Raw genomic sequence first — 14,496 nt, 5'->3', positions numbered from 1 at the left:
GACGACGACGTTTCGTTCCGTCCTGGATCAATCTTAAGTCGATTGTGAGAATCGACTTGAGAATGGTCCAGGACGGACCGAAACGTCGTCGTCCCTTCACCTTCTAGTGTGTGGTCGGGTCGACATTCATCAATTGTAGTTTTGAGGTTTATTATCTGCTTTTATTTGGGCTATTCGTAAGTTATTCGTGCCTAATTAGCGCTAAAGGAGAGGTATAGTGGCTAAGGAAAGAGTATAGGGAATCATGCGAAGAGCAACCACACTGCTCTACACCACCGCGTCTATGTATGCGAATTAAGCCAGATGGGACTAGCCTAACCTAACTTAACTTGAAACAAGGGGGAGAGGTTGTGTGAGTGCTTGGGGGAGAGCAGAACATGCTGTAAATGGGAAGCGATAGACCCGGGCACCGCTGGATACCCCAAGTAGTGTGTGTGTGTATTATATATATATATATCAGCTAGTGTGAGAAGGGTGAAGGGGGTGGAGGGAGGAGGCGGTGGAGGCGGGGCGGGGCAGGTGGTGGTGGTGTTGATGATGGCGGGGCATCAGTGTGGCCACAGACGTGCCCAGGTAACGTGTGCCCCCCATACTGTCACCTCCTCTTTCCTCCCATCTTCTCCTTGCTTCCTTCCGCCTCTCTGGCTGCTGTCGTGAGGTTCCTTACCATCGTCACCAAGAGCCGTGATGCACAAAAATCTCTTCTGCAGATTTAACTACTGAAACATATCGAATTGTGATGATACAACCTCCCACTGTAACTATACGCCTACCCCTTCGCAAACATTATGATACGCAGTGAAGGATTTATAAGTTGCCTTTGAGACGCAGTGATATCTCAAGCAGTGAAAGTTGCAAGTGTTGAAATATGAAGGAATAGAATATATTGGCGTCACGTGATGGGCTGAGTCGACGCTGTCCACCCGACTCAAGCAGCCACTCACAAGTGGACCTCAGTGGACACTTTCTCATGTTTAATGTGTTCCTCTTTACTTTATTTTATAAGAGGTGTCTGCTGTGTCGTTTAGCCCAGAGATTTGTGGCCAGTCAAATGTCAACAAACATTGAGCCATGTTGGAGATCTTGGTTTTCCGGTGATTTCTGCAAATTTAGTTTTCGTAAAAGTCTTGGCATCAGTGGAGGTATGAGTGCGTGTATGTATGCACGTATGTGTGTGTGTTTCTGAAAGCGAGTGTGTACATGTGTGTGTTTCTGGGAACGAGTGTGTGTGCGTGCGTGCGTGTGTGTAATTACCTAAGTGTAATTACCTAAGTGTAGTTACAGGATGAGAGCTACGCTCGTGGTGTCCCGTCTTCCCAGCACTCTTTGTCATATAACGCTGTGTGTGTGTGTGTGTGTGTGTGTGTGTGTGTGTGTGTGTGTGTGTGTGTGTGTGTGTGTGTGTGTGTGTGTGTGTGTGTGTGTGTGTGTGTGTGTGTGTGTTTGTGTGCTGGGTCCCGCACTAGTCCACATTTGAGTGTCATCTCATTACAAAATACGTTACTCCACAATAGTCCTCACTAAATACGTTCAACATTAAGTTACTTGTTAGTACTGGACTTATTTTGAAACATAATCTGTTTTATAATATGGTAACCAGCTAAGTCCAACAGTTAATATGACACAATGCATGCAGCAGCGTAGAACAGGTTGTGCCTTATATACATAAAGAAGCTTGAAAAAATGACGTCCTTGATGGGAAGTTGTCATACGATCATCCTGTTCCTGCATGACTGGTCCCGAATTTTTGGCTGTCAAATACCAAATAATGGGCTGTAATAATTACCATATCTGTTGTGTTAAAACATTGCTTGAGCAAATCCTTTGCATTAGATTAATTTGTATTAGGTGATCTGTATTCCAGTCCATTTTTCAACCATTACAAAGGGGTAATTTTTGCTGAGGGAGAGAGACAAGCTCTTATAGAAAGGCCTTCCGTGGCTGTTATTTATGAAATGGAGTAGAATACGAGGCGTGGGCAGCGGTGAGCTCTCTGGCGGCGGCACCCAGCCTGGGTAAAAGTGTGACATGAATGTGGATGTCTTGAGCTGGAAGTCCCGGGTGGTGGTGGTGGGTGGGGGCCTGGCTCCTGAGGTCCCGGGTGGTGGTTGGGGGCCCTGGCTCCTGAGGTCCCGGGTGGTGGTGGTGGTGGTTGGGGGCCTGGCTCCTGAGGTCCCGGGTGGTGGTTGGGGGCCCTGGCTCCTGAGGTCCCGGGTGGTGGTGGTTGGGGGCCTGGCTCCTGAGGTCCCGGGTGGTGGTGGTTGGGGGCCTGGCTCCTGAGGTCCCGGGTGGTGGTTGGGGGCCCTGGCTCCTGAGGTCCCGGGTGGTGGTGGTTGGGGGCCTGGCTCCTGAGGTCCCGGGTGGTGGTGGTTGGGGGCCTGGCTCCTGAGGTCCCGGGTGGTGGTTGGGGGCCCTGGCTCCTGAGGTCCCGGGTGGTGGTGGTGGTGGTTGGGGGCCTGGCTCCTGAGGTCCCGGGTGGTGGTTGGGGGCCCTGGCTCCTGAGGTCCCGGGTGGTGGTGGTGGTGGGTGGGGGCCTGGCTCCTGAGGTCCCGGGTGGTGGTTGGGGGCCCTGGCTCCTGAGGTCCCGGGTGGTGGTTGGGGGCCCTGGCTCCTGAGGTCCTGGGTGGTGGTGGTGGTGGTTGGGGGCCTGGCTCCTGAGGTCCCGGGTGGTGGTGGTTGGGGGCCTGGCTCCTAAGGTCCTGGGTGGTGGTGGTGGTTGGGGGACTGGCTCCTGAGGTCCCGGGTGGTGGTTGGGGGCCCTGGCTCCTGAGGTTCCGGGTGGTGGTGGTGGTTGGGGGCCTGGCTCCTGAGGTCCCGGGTGGTGGTGGTTGGGGGCCTGGCTCCTGAAGTCCCGGGTGGTGGTGGTTGGGGGCCCTGGCTCCTGAGGTCCCGGGTGGTGGTGGTGGTGGGTGGGGGCCTGGCTCCTGAGGTCCCGGGTGGTGGTTGGGGGCCCTGGCTCCTGAGGTCCCGGGTGGTGGTGGTGGTTGGGGGCCTGGCTCCTGAGGTCCCGGGTGGTGGTGGTGGTGGTTGGGGGCCTGGCTCCTGAGGTCCTGGGTGGTGGTGGTGGTTGGGGGCCTGGCTCCTGAGGTCCTGGGTGGTGGTGGTGGTTGGGGGCCTGGCTTCTGAGGTCCCGGGTGGTGGTGGTGGACAGGGGCCTGGCTCCTGTCGCTTCCACGGTGTCCACAGTCTTCGTCAGCTCTTCTACTTGTTAAATGCACATCGTGCTTTTCTTCTTAAGAAAAAAAAAGAGACTTCAGGAGAAATTCGTTTATTAACGCCGCCATTATTTTACGATTCTGTTCCCAGGAGCTACTTACTCTGGGCAGCAATGGTCGACCAGATTTCACCCGCTATTCCATGCACCTCTCGCCAGGGGGCTCGGAATGCAAACGGTTTCATCAGATATATAAACACGTACAACGTTCTCCTCGACCACCATTAAGAGCCTCGCCACCTTTTAACACCCCCTCGCCCCGTGACGACCCACGTACCATTCCTCACTACTCCACACTTGTATAAAATGTTATCTGGAAGCATCGCGCACTGCCAGAGATTCCAGTTAGACTCGCACCAGGAACAGCTTCCATCTCCTTAAACGTCAGGATCTTGGCGTCTGCGCCTGCCTGTACTGCACATCAGGGAAGCTATGTCCTCCTCCCGTCTCCTCTAGCCTACGGGGAAAGGAATAGTCGCTCCTTGCCAACATAATAGCCTCGTGGCCTTGGGGAAAGGTTATATGGTAGTGTTGACAGTGCTCGGAGCGTGTGAGTGCGCAGGCGTGATGACTCTAAGCTGCACTGGCTGCCACAAGCCTGGACTTGTCCACATATCTAGTACTGAATAGCACCGTCACTTTGCTGGAACATTAGTGGATATTGTGACGGCTGGTATATCTATGTGTGAGGACAGTGACAACGGAAGTGTGAATATATCAATACTTGGCAAGTGTGGATATGTCCCAACTCAAGGGGGGATGCCTACTCCCGTCATGACAATAACTACTGCATCGCAAGAAATATTTTATATATTATAAAATATTTTGATATTTTAAAATATATAAATATTTTATATTTTTATATTATATATATATATATATAGCAGCGATTGTATATATATTATAATCGCTGCTGGCGACACTCATTACGCACAGTAACGCATAATGCATAAAATACAAAATATTTATTTTGTATTTGATGCATTAGGCTGCCGCTGCATCATAGAGCAAGCGCTAATATACAGACATACGAGGATTTATTCCCGTAATTTATGTCGTCACAAATCGTGATAGTTACTAATGTATCTTAAGAAGTTAAACAAATTATTAGTTAATAAATAGATACTTACATTATTTTCCCCAAAATTGCTGTTCCAATTTTTTAAGAATTAGTTGGTGAAAACCGCATCAAGGTGTTCCAATAATATTTCCCCACGAAGAATAAGCAAGTGTTCCGATAATTAGCTTACAGTAAATAGCAAACTATTTCACGCTTATAATTTAAAAAAAAAAATAGTTTCCCACCAATTATTGAATACCTGGAAAAGAATACAAAATCGAAAGAATCTAGATCGCATTATGAATAATCAAATGTTCCAATAATGCAAACTGCAGCGAGAATAATTAAATTCTAAACCTTTACTTTGCAGTGAGACTTCCTGTGCAAGCGCTTGCGGAGAAGACTTCATCAAGAGAGCAGAGGTAAGCGCTACAACATCTTCCTCACTCCATCCACAAGTCATCAAGGTCAGATTCCTCCTCCGCCTCCCCCTCCTCAGCGGGTAGCTAAACCCACTCTCACTATCTCACCTCGCTCCCTCCCATCCCTCTCCCTCGGTCTATCCTCTCTCCCTCCCTCATCTCTCCCTAGGTCTCTCATCTCTCCCTCCCTCACTCCTCATGGGTCTTCCTGGCGGCCTTGTCTCGTAGCCTCAGCCTGGCTTCACTCACTCAGGGACGCGACAGTTACCATATGTCAATACAATATTTGGTTTCAAATCTGTCGTACAAAGCAGAATAGTTGTTTAATAGCATATATATTGTTTCTAATCATTGTTGTTGTTGTTGTATGTAATTATTCATTGTTAAATTTATTGGTTATATATTGTTCTTCGAGATATTTGACTTTTTCAAATGTATTGTCATTAGGAAACAGAAACGCCTACCGAGTTAGGATACCTACATCCCACAGCGTTGAAATCTCTCGATAATTTTTTATCCTCACAAATTTGAAAATGAAGCATTGTAAATAATTCTATTATTTTGAGGATAAATATTTATCCCGAAAACGACTATTTACTACACACAGAACTAACTCTGCAGACCATTATATTAAGGTGTTATAAACGGTTAGGAAATTTGATGTTGCGATTTCCGGTAGATCTTCTTTCGCGGTCCGGTCTGGGTGTCATTTATTTAGTTAGCACTTGTTAATTAACTGGAATGGTTTGTCTTAGCTGGAGTGCGCCACACAAGCCACGTGTCTGATCTGTGGCTACTGGACCAAATCAGCATAATGCGTTCCATTCACCTGGGGTCAGATTCATGAAGCAGTTACGCAAACACTTACGAACCTGTACATCTTTTATCAATCCTTGGCGGCTTTGTTTACAATTATTAAACAGTTTATGAGCTCCGAAGCAACAGGAGGCTGTTTATAACGGTAACAACAGTTGATTGGTAAGTTTATATGCTTGCAAACTGTTTAATAAATGTAACCAAAGCCGTCAAAGATTGAGGAAAGATGTACACGTTCGTAAGTACTTGCTTAACGGCTTCGTGAATCTGACTCCTGGGCCGTATGGGTCTCGAACTCTTTACTCCCACGCCTGTGAAGCCGACGCTCTATCAACTGGGCTATGAATAGTATTATTTAACACAGTGTACTATTTGTATTAGCGCCAGAGTACTGTTACAACAAGTTTCAAACTCTAAGGCATTATTTAAGATGATACGGGCGTCGAATATGCCCTGCTTGTGCAAGCTGGAGCATCAGTCTTCAGATACCTGTAATACGTTTCATTAGTTTGTTGATACTAGAGGGAGGGAGCTGTGATGGTGGGAAGGATTGAAATTGAAATTGAAATAAGTTTATTGAGATAAAATACACACAAAGGGATGAGGTACCTCAAGCTATTCTCACCCCGTTCAGTACAACGTGTTCATACATACATAGACACACATCACAAACAATAAACATATTACCAAACATTTTGAGAGATAAACATATACATTTCCTCCTTTACACAAGTAGGGAAGGATGGGGGGGGGGGGGGGGGGGGGGGGCTTCCAGGCATGCATAATAATTTGCACGTATGCTATAATAGCCAATAGTTGTGTCAATTATCTGGTAGAAATTTCCTTTTGACAACTTGACAAGCTTCGCCCAGGAACCAATTAGGGTATCCTACTTCATTGAGTTGATTGTATATTTTGTTGATTTCAGTGTCTAACCGCTGAGGGCTACAGATTCCCAGTGCTCTGGTGTTGACAACGGCTTTAATCAGGCCGAAACGTTCATCTTCCTTTCACATTTCACTGGATTTTCCGCATAAAAATGATCAGTGTTTTGTGATCGTCAATTGCATATATATATATATATATATATATATATATATATATATATATATATATATATATATACATAAAAAATTATATATATATATATATATATATATATATATATATATATATATATATATATATATATATATATATATATATATATATATATATATCGTTCCTAATATCCAGAACACCCTTGCCCGATTTGCATAACAAGTAGTGATTTTAGTTATTTTCAAATATTTCTTTTAAAATTGGTTTATTTGAATTAATGTTATTATATTAAACACACACACACACACACACACACACACACACACACACACACACACACACACACACACACACACACACACACACACACACACACACAGCATGGAGCCCGTACCTTGTCAAGCACAAGACGAAGCTGGAAAAAGATCAGAGGTATGCCACTAGACTAGTCCCGGAGCTAAGAGGCATGAGTTATGAGGAAAGGCTGCGGGAGATGCACCTTACGACACTGGAAGACAGAAGAGTAAGGGGAGACATGATCATTACCTACAAAATTCTCAGGGTATTTACAGGGTAGACAAGGATAAACTATTCAACACTGATGGTACGCGAACAAGGGGACACAGATGGAAACTGAGTACCCAAATGAGCCACAGGGACGTTAGAAAGAACTTTTTTAGCGTCAGAGTAATTAACAGATGGAATGCATTAGGCAGTGATGTGGTGGAGGCTGACTCCATACACAGTTTTAAATGTAGATATGATAGAGCCCAGTAGGCTCAGGAATCTGTACACCAGTTGAGAGGCGGGACCAAAGAGCCAAAGCTCAACCCCCGCAAGCACAATTAGGTGAGTACACACACACACACACACACACACACACACACACACACACACACACACACACACACACACACACACACACACACACACACACACACACACACACACACGCGCACGCACGCACGCACGCACACACACACACACACACACACACACGCACACGCACACGCACTCACGCATACAGAGATCACTGTTCAGATCACAACATGAGGCCCCTTCCAGAGTATGGAGCCCTGACATGGAACCCCAAACCTCAAGGCCATATAGTCAGATGCGAGTAAGTCCAAAGACACGCAAAGAGGCACGTGCCACAGCTGACACGTCCACTGAAATTTATGAGAGGCTGTGGGAGTCGAACCTCACCACACGTGGAGAGACAGAATATTGAATGAGATATAGAAAGGAAAGAGGATAGATGTTCATATAGAATTGAATACTGTTGATTACAGTGTCCCTGTAAGATTCGACATTTTATAATATATATATATATATATATATATATATATATATATATATATATATATATATATATATATATATATATATATATATATATATATATATATATATATATAACCGTCTATTGTACTGACTTCGATCTATTTTTATTTTATCATATCTACTACTTATTTCTTTCTCACATACACACATATCCCCAGCTAGGCTGAAGCCCGCAGCAGCTGTCTTAACTCCCAGCTACCTTTCACTGCTAGGCGAACAGACGCATCAGGTGAAACTGCCCAGTTGTTTCTGCCTCGAACCCGGATCCGTTGGAGTACGACTCCAGAACGCTGTCCACTCGGCTTCGAGGACCTGTGTGTGTGTGTGTGTGTGTGTGTGTGTGTGTGTGTGTGTGTGTGTGTGTGTGTGTGAGTGTGAGTGTGAGTGTGTGTGTGTGTGTGAGTGTGTGTTGGACGTTATCACGAAGCCTACTGAAGTGTGAAATTTGATACACAAAATGCTATCGACATTCGGGAGATTTATCTATGTTTTATTTTAATCGTCTGCTCTCTTAGGGCGCCTGTGAATGGCATGTCCATCCCTGAACACACACACACACACACACACACACACACACACACACACACACACACACACACACACACACACACACACACACACACACACACACACACACACACACACACACACACACACACACACACACTCACACACTCACACACACACACACACACACACACACACACACACACACACACACACACACACACACACACACGCGCACCCTGCCTATCGCGGGATAATTTTTGGCAATCTTTTTGTGTACATGTAAAAAGTTGCTAGGCTGAACGATTTCCGTTTTCTGTGTACATTCTTTAGAAGTGTAACTGCAAAACATTGATTTGTGCGTGAGTGCGTGCGTGCGTGCGTGCGTGCCTGTGTGTGTGTGTGTGTGAGTGCGTATGTGTGTGCCCGTGTTTGTGTTTGCTTTGTTAAATTACTATTTTTAATATGTGGTTTTAATGGTATTTCGTTAAAGACCATATTGGACTAGGCTAATTATGCTGATTTTTATCTGAATGTTTAAGAAGTGACGCCTGATAAGAATTACAATTATTATTATTATTTAGCATTGTTTGATGAGCACTGGTGCTTGCATGACAGCGGCTGAGTGACGTTGATGTCCACAGATGTGGTGGTTGAGGCTGGTGGTGGCGCTGGTGGTGGTGGTGGTGGCTGGTGTACAGGCCATCAATGACGTCTTTCCCCACCCTGATCCTCCCGAGGTCGACCCTGCCTCTCTCGCCCGACACCACCGACGGAGACCTTCCGAAGACCACAGGGTGAGTGGTTTGTTACGCCCATACCGCCCACACACACACACACACCGCCCACATACACACACACACCGCCCACATACACACACCGCCCACATACACACACCGCCCACATACACACACCGCCCACATACACACACCGCCCACATACACACACCGCCCACATACACACACCGCCCACACACACACACACACACACACACACACACACACACACACACACACACACACACACACACACACACACACACACACACACACAACACACACACACACACACACACACACACACACACACACACACACACACACACACACACACACACGCACACACCACACACACACACCATCCTCCACCAATCCGTCGTTCCCAAGTTGTGCTTATCCAAGCAGCATTCGACCCCTATAAAAATTCAACAATTTTAATGCACTATTCAAACCAGGTATGTTCTCGTATAAATTAATATATATATATATATATATATATATATATATATATATATATATATATTATATATATATATATATATATATATATAATAGAATTTGTTGTATAGATAGGCCAGTATTAGGTTAGGTTAGGTTCTGTTGATAATATTTATTTGTGTAGTACAGAACACAGATGGACAGCCCATCTTCCCGAAATGATAGTACTTACATTAAGGAACTGGTCAAAAGTACAAGTATGTAGTGATGGACCTCCGTCAAACTACTTTGTGTATTATTACTTTTATAGTTCGGGAAAAAAATAAAGTTAAAACCCAAATTTAAACATTCCTAGGCCTATTATAAGCTATATATGTATTATATTAGACCTAAGATCGCTAGGTTAGGGTAAGCCTTATATTTAGGAGGCGGTAAAAAAAAAAAATAGTTTTTGGGTTCCAAGTCAGTAACACAAAAGTCAACTTCCTGCTGGTCCATCACTACATAGTGGTACTTCCTGCTGGTCCATCACTACATAGTGGTACTTCCTGCTGGTCCATCACTACATAGTGGTACTTCCTGCTGGTCCATCACTACATAGTGGTACTTCCTGCTGGTCCATCACTACATAGTGGTACTTCCTGCTGGTCCATCACTACATAGTGGTACTTCCTGCTGGTCCATCACTACATAGTGGTACTTCCTGCTGGTCCATCACTACATAGTGGTACTTTCCACCGAGTAGTTACTGTGAGTACTTTCATTTTAGGAGGCTGGGCTGGTATGGGACAGCTGATGAGCAGTCATTCGAACAGGACGTCAGCGAAGCACCACAGTTCGATATATGTTCGAATGTCATCATTACGAGTCATGTGTAAAGGAGTTTTCTGTTCATTAACAAAGTATTTAGCGGTTGCGGCTTCAAGAGCATTTGCTGTCTTTATGCAACCCTTTATCCTAATAGCACGTTGTATTTTCAAGTATACTCTAAGGTCAAAAACTGTCGTATTAAAACATGATAGCGGCTCGCGGAATTGACATATACTGTCCCGTTTTCTGTTCTGGGTCCTCTGGTAGGTTGGGATAAGGACATTTTAGTACGACAGTTTATTAACGTTGAGAAACCTTAGGAGGACGAGCTTGTGATTCGAGTACAGTCAGTGCCACGGATACAGTGAGTAACAGTGATAGAGTCCAAGCACGGATGGGAGCCCCCTGACCATAAATCCAATTAATACTGGCGTCAGCAGGTGTAGGAGAGAGTACAGGCACGGCGAACAATGGCTCAACTCCATTAGCTATATAGCTGGGAAGCCAGTTGGATACCGGGAAGTCCATACAACGCCGCCTAGGATGCAGGGGATAATGTCGGTTAGAAAACCCGCCTTCTGACTGACGCCGCCACACGAGGCTAATGCTCCGAGTTTGGTGAGGCGAGGTCAATTATGCTTGGTCAATTATGTTTGGTTATCCTGTGTTTAGTTACCCTGTGTTTGTTTACCCTGTGTTTGTTTACCCTGTGTTTGGTTACCCGGTGTTTGGTTATCCAGTGTTTGGTTACCTTGTTGACCAAACCACACACTCTAGAAAATGAAGGGACGACGACGTTTCGGTCCGTCCTGGACCATTCTCAAGTCGATTGTGAGAATCGACTTGAGAATGGTCCAGGACGGACTGAAACGTCGTCGTCCCTTCACTGTCTAGTGTGTGGTCTGGTCAACATATTTCAGCCACGTTATTGTGACTCCTCGTCTGCCTTTGGTTACCTTGTGTTTAGTTAGGTTACGTTTGATTATCCGATTCTAAATAGAGAAGGCCGATGTATCGTTACACTTTTGTTGCACACTCATAATCGCCATGTTATGAAAAGCCATAATTCATTAATAAGATTAATTCATAAGATATTAATTATATAATTCATTAATAAGGTATGCCAGTTAATTAGTAAGATATATAATTAATTAATAAGATACGCCAAAACATTTCTGAACGCCCAGTTAAATGTTTACAGTCTAGGACGCCTGTGCTTGTATTCCAATAGTACACAACCCATTTACAGGCCGCCTGACACCTGTGCTTGTATTCCACAGGTACACAACCTGTTGCTGAACCCAGAGCAGCACTCTCTCTGCGAGCTGAAGCCTATCCGGCAGATCGTCACTCACGCCCAGTGCACTTCTAAGGTGGGTCTTCCACACCCCATCCCCCCCCCCCCACTACTTCTCTATTCCACACTACTTCTCTTCTTCCTCTTCCTCTCTCCCCCACTACTTCTCCGCCCCTACATTAATTCTCTCTACGCTTCTTTACAAACTTTCTCCCATGCCTACAACCTTTTCCCTGATTCGTTGTGTGTGTGACTGTCCCAGCGGGCAAGATATGCTCGAGTAATGACAGATGAACGTTAAATCGACGTAGGAGTGACGTCAATTCAATGTTGCATTAACGTCGGTTTTTTCCCAGATTTGCCCGAGTGTGTGTGTGTGTACTAACCTAATTGTGCTTGTGGGGGTTGAGCTCTGGCGCTTTGGTCTCGCCTCTCAACCGTCAATCAACAGGTATACAGGTTCCTGAGCCTATTTGGATTTATCATTTCTACACTTGTGTGTGTGTGTGTGTGTGTGTGTGTGTGTGTGTGTGTGTGTGTGTGTGTGTGTGTGTGTGTGTGTGTGCTGCTGCTGGTGGGTTGCAAAACAAATTTAGACTTCATTTTGTGGTCCTTTGTGGAAATAGAGTTGACCTCAACCTGGCCACCCTCATCCCCACACGTTCTTAAAAAAAAATATTGTTATTAAACCATAGTTATTATTGTTATAAACAACCCCGTAGCGCCTCGGCGCTCACAACCTGTTTGTTGGAAGATGTAGAGGTTTCGTAAATGCTTGATACATCCAAGGACACCCCCCCCCCTAGACTAACTGTTGACTAAAGCACGTGTTGATGTTTTGATCCTGATTGTTTACCCGCGTGGCCGCAGGAGATGGAGAACTTCGTTTGTGTGGGGACCTGCTTCAGTTACACCGTGCCCCAGACGGAGCCAGAGACCCCTGGCGACGAACTCCTCGACTACTGCGACTCCTGTCAGGCCTCGGAGTCTCACTGGACCACGGTGAGTAGGACGGGGGAACGACGTGGGTTTGGCGGGAGGTTGAGTTAGGAGAGAGTATAGGTAGATGGCAGAGAGCAGGGTAAAGGGGGGAGAAGGGACGATGATGATAATAATGATTATGAGGGTGGGGGGGAAATGATGCTGGGATTAGAAGTTAAAATAATTTTGAATGTTGTTTTGCATACTTCTGAAAGGAAACACACAAATACATAGGTGCACACATACATGCACTCATTCACACACACACACACACACACACACACACACACACACACACACACACAAGACGACAACAACAAAGGTTACCACTGGTATCGTAGCTCAGTCGATTAAGGCAGCGTCTGGGATGCTGTCGGACGCAGGTTCAAAAATCCTCGTCACGGCCCTTGTGGATTGGTTCATTTGTTTACCACTGGTGTATTCCTCACTCAGATCCAGCTGGACTGCGAGGAGTACGGCAACGCCTACCAGGTCACCAAGAGCCTGCAGATGATCACCAACTGCTCGTGCTCCCCCTGCAACCCCTCCAGGAGCAACCAGCCCCCAATCACCAATAACGAGGTCACCTATCCGGTCAACGATCACCACGTCAACGAACTGATCTTCAAGATGCTGCCGGATGGCCACAAGTTTAAGGAAGGCGTGACCAAACCGGATGCCAATCGGGAGCTTCAGTACACGGAGATGTCCCTCGATATCTTGAAGAAGAAGCTGCACCTCGAGCCACACACGGAGCAGTTCCTCAGAGACAAGGTCCTCCTCAAGCATCCTAACTCCTTCGCTGATATTGAGGAAGAGGAGGACATCATGAATCTTTCTTACTGAGGGTCGATACTTCTCCTCGGTACTATCACAGTGTCCCGTTGCCCGAATGACCAATGGAATAACATAGACCAAATTATAAATAACGAGAAAGAGAATACAGCTCAAGCAGTGTTCTATTTATGCGTAAACAATTGTTATGATGCGACATGTAAACAAGATGTGTAGCTCAAACGTAGTGACATGATCTATAACAGATTAGAATAAGCATGGATATAATGAGGCCTTATACGTGCACCATCTTCCTCACACCATCATTGTAGTATAAATCTTCCCTCACACCAGCATCTTAGAAATTATGTGAAGTAGGATATTTGAGACACTAGACAGCAGTGATAAACCTACCCTGATGTACACATGTCAATTTTCATCGTAATCTTACAAATTTCAAATCATTTCATCTCAAAATTTAAAAGAAAAGTATCGTCTGCTGAAATTGCTATTTGTTCCTTGTGCCTTAAATGGCGCCTATACCAGTTTTTAAGACCATTTATTTCACATAGAACTCAAATCGTTGTAAATTTGTGTATCCTTTTAAATATCGTAAAACGTAAAATCATATATGTATATATATATAATATATATATATTATATATATATATATATATATATATATATATATATATATATATATATATATATATATATATATATATATATATATATATATATATATATATACAGTATATCGATATTGACGTAATGCTTGGCCTTTAATAAAATTCAGCCTAATTTATATTCTAATTTACCTAGTTTCGACGAATTTTTAGAAACTATATAAATTTATATTATTTTAAATTTGTTATTCATTAATCATCATTATTTCCACGTCACCTCGTGGTCACGTGTCGCACCTGTCCACACGACCACGTTGAGACTACGTGGCTGCACTACATATTTGCAAGGGTTATAATATGACGTATTTGTTGGATGGTCGCAAGCCG

At 44.9% G+C, this 14,496-nt stretch overlaps 1 protein-coding gene across 1 annotated transcript; it reads left to right on the top strand.

The window, feature by feature from the left end:
- The first annotated feature begins 556 nt into the window (after positions 1-556).
- On the top strand, positions 557-14,284 carry LOC123767621 (neuroblastoma suppressor of tumorigenicity 1). Its single transcript, XM_069310561.1, has 6 exons — positions 557-573; positions 4,645-4,741; positions 9,049-9,201; positions 11,712-11,804; positions 12,599-12,730; positions 13,163-14,284. Exons 3-6 carry the CDS (start codon positions 9,049-9,051, stop codon positions 13,553-13,555), a joined length of 771 nt encoding a protein of 256 aa, XP_069166662.1. The 5' UTR covers positions 557-573; positions 4,645-4,741; the 3' UTR covers positions 13,556-14,284.
- Positions 14,285-14,496: the final 212 nt, after the last annotated feature.

This window comes from Procambarus clarkii, chromosome 67 (genome assembly GCF_040958095.1).
Source record: "Procambarus clarkii isolate CNS0578487 chromosome 67, FALCON_Pclarkii_2.0, whole genome shotgun sequence".
NCBI lineage: Eukaryota > Metazoa > Arthropoda > Malacostraca > Decapoda > Cambaridae > Procambarus > Procambarus clarkii.
The sequence above is the reverse complement of the archived record's forward strand: the minus strand, read 5'-3'. Positions and strand labels throughout refer to the sequence as shown.

What these genes read in the sequence shown, in the direction of transcription:
- LOC123767621 (XM_069310561.1), top strand. Translation starts at nt 9,049, where the DNA reads ATGTGGTGGTTGAGGCTGGTGGTGGCGCTGGTGGTGGTGGTGGTGGCT. An exon ending in GACCTTCCGAAGACCACAGG is followed by an intron (nt 9,202 to 11,711) that starts GTGAGTGGTTTG and finishes TGTATTCCACAG; the next exon opens with GTACACAACCTGTTGCTGAA. An exon ending in CGGAGTCTCACTGGACCACG is followed by an intron (nt 12,731 to 13,162) that starts GTGAGTAGGACG and finishes TTCCTCACTCAG; the next exon opens with ATCCAGCTGGACTGCGAGGA.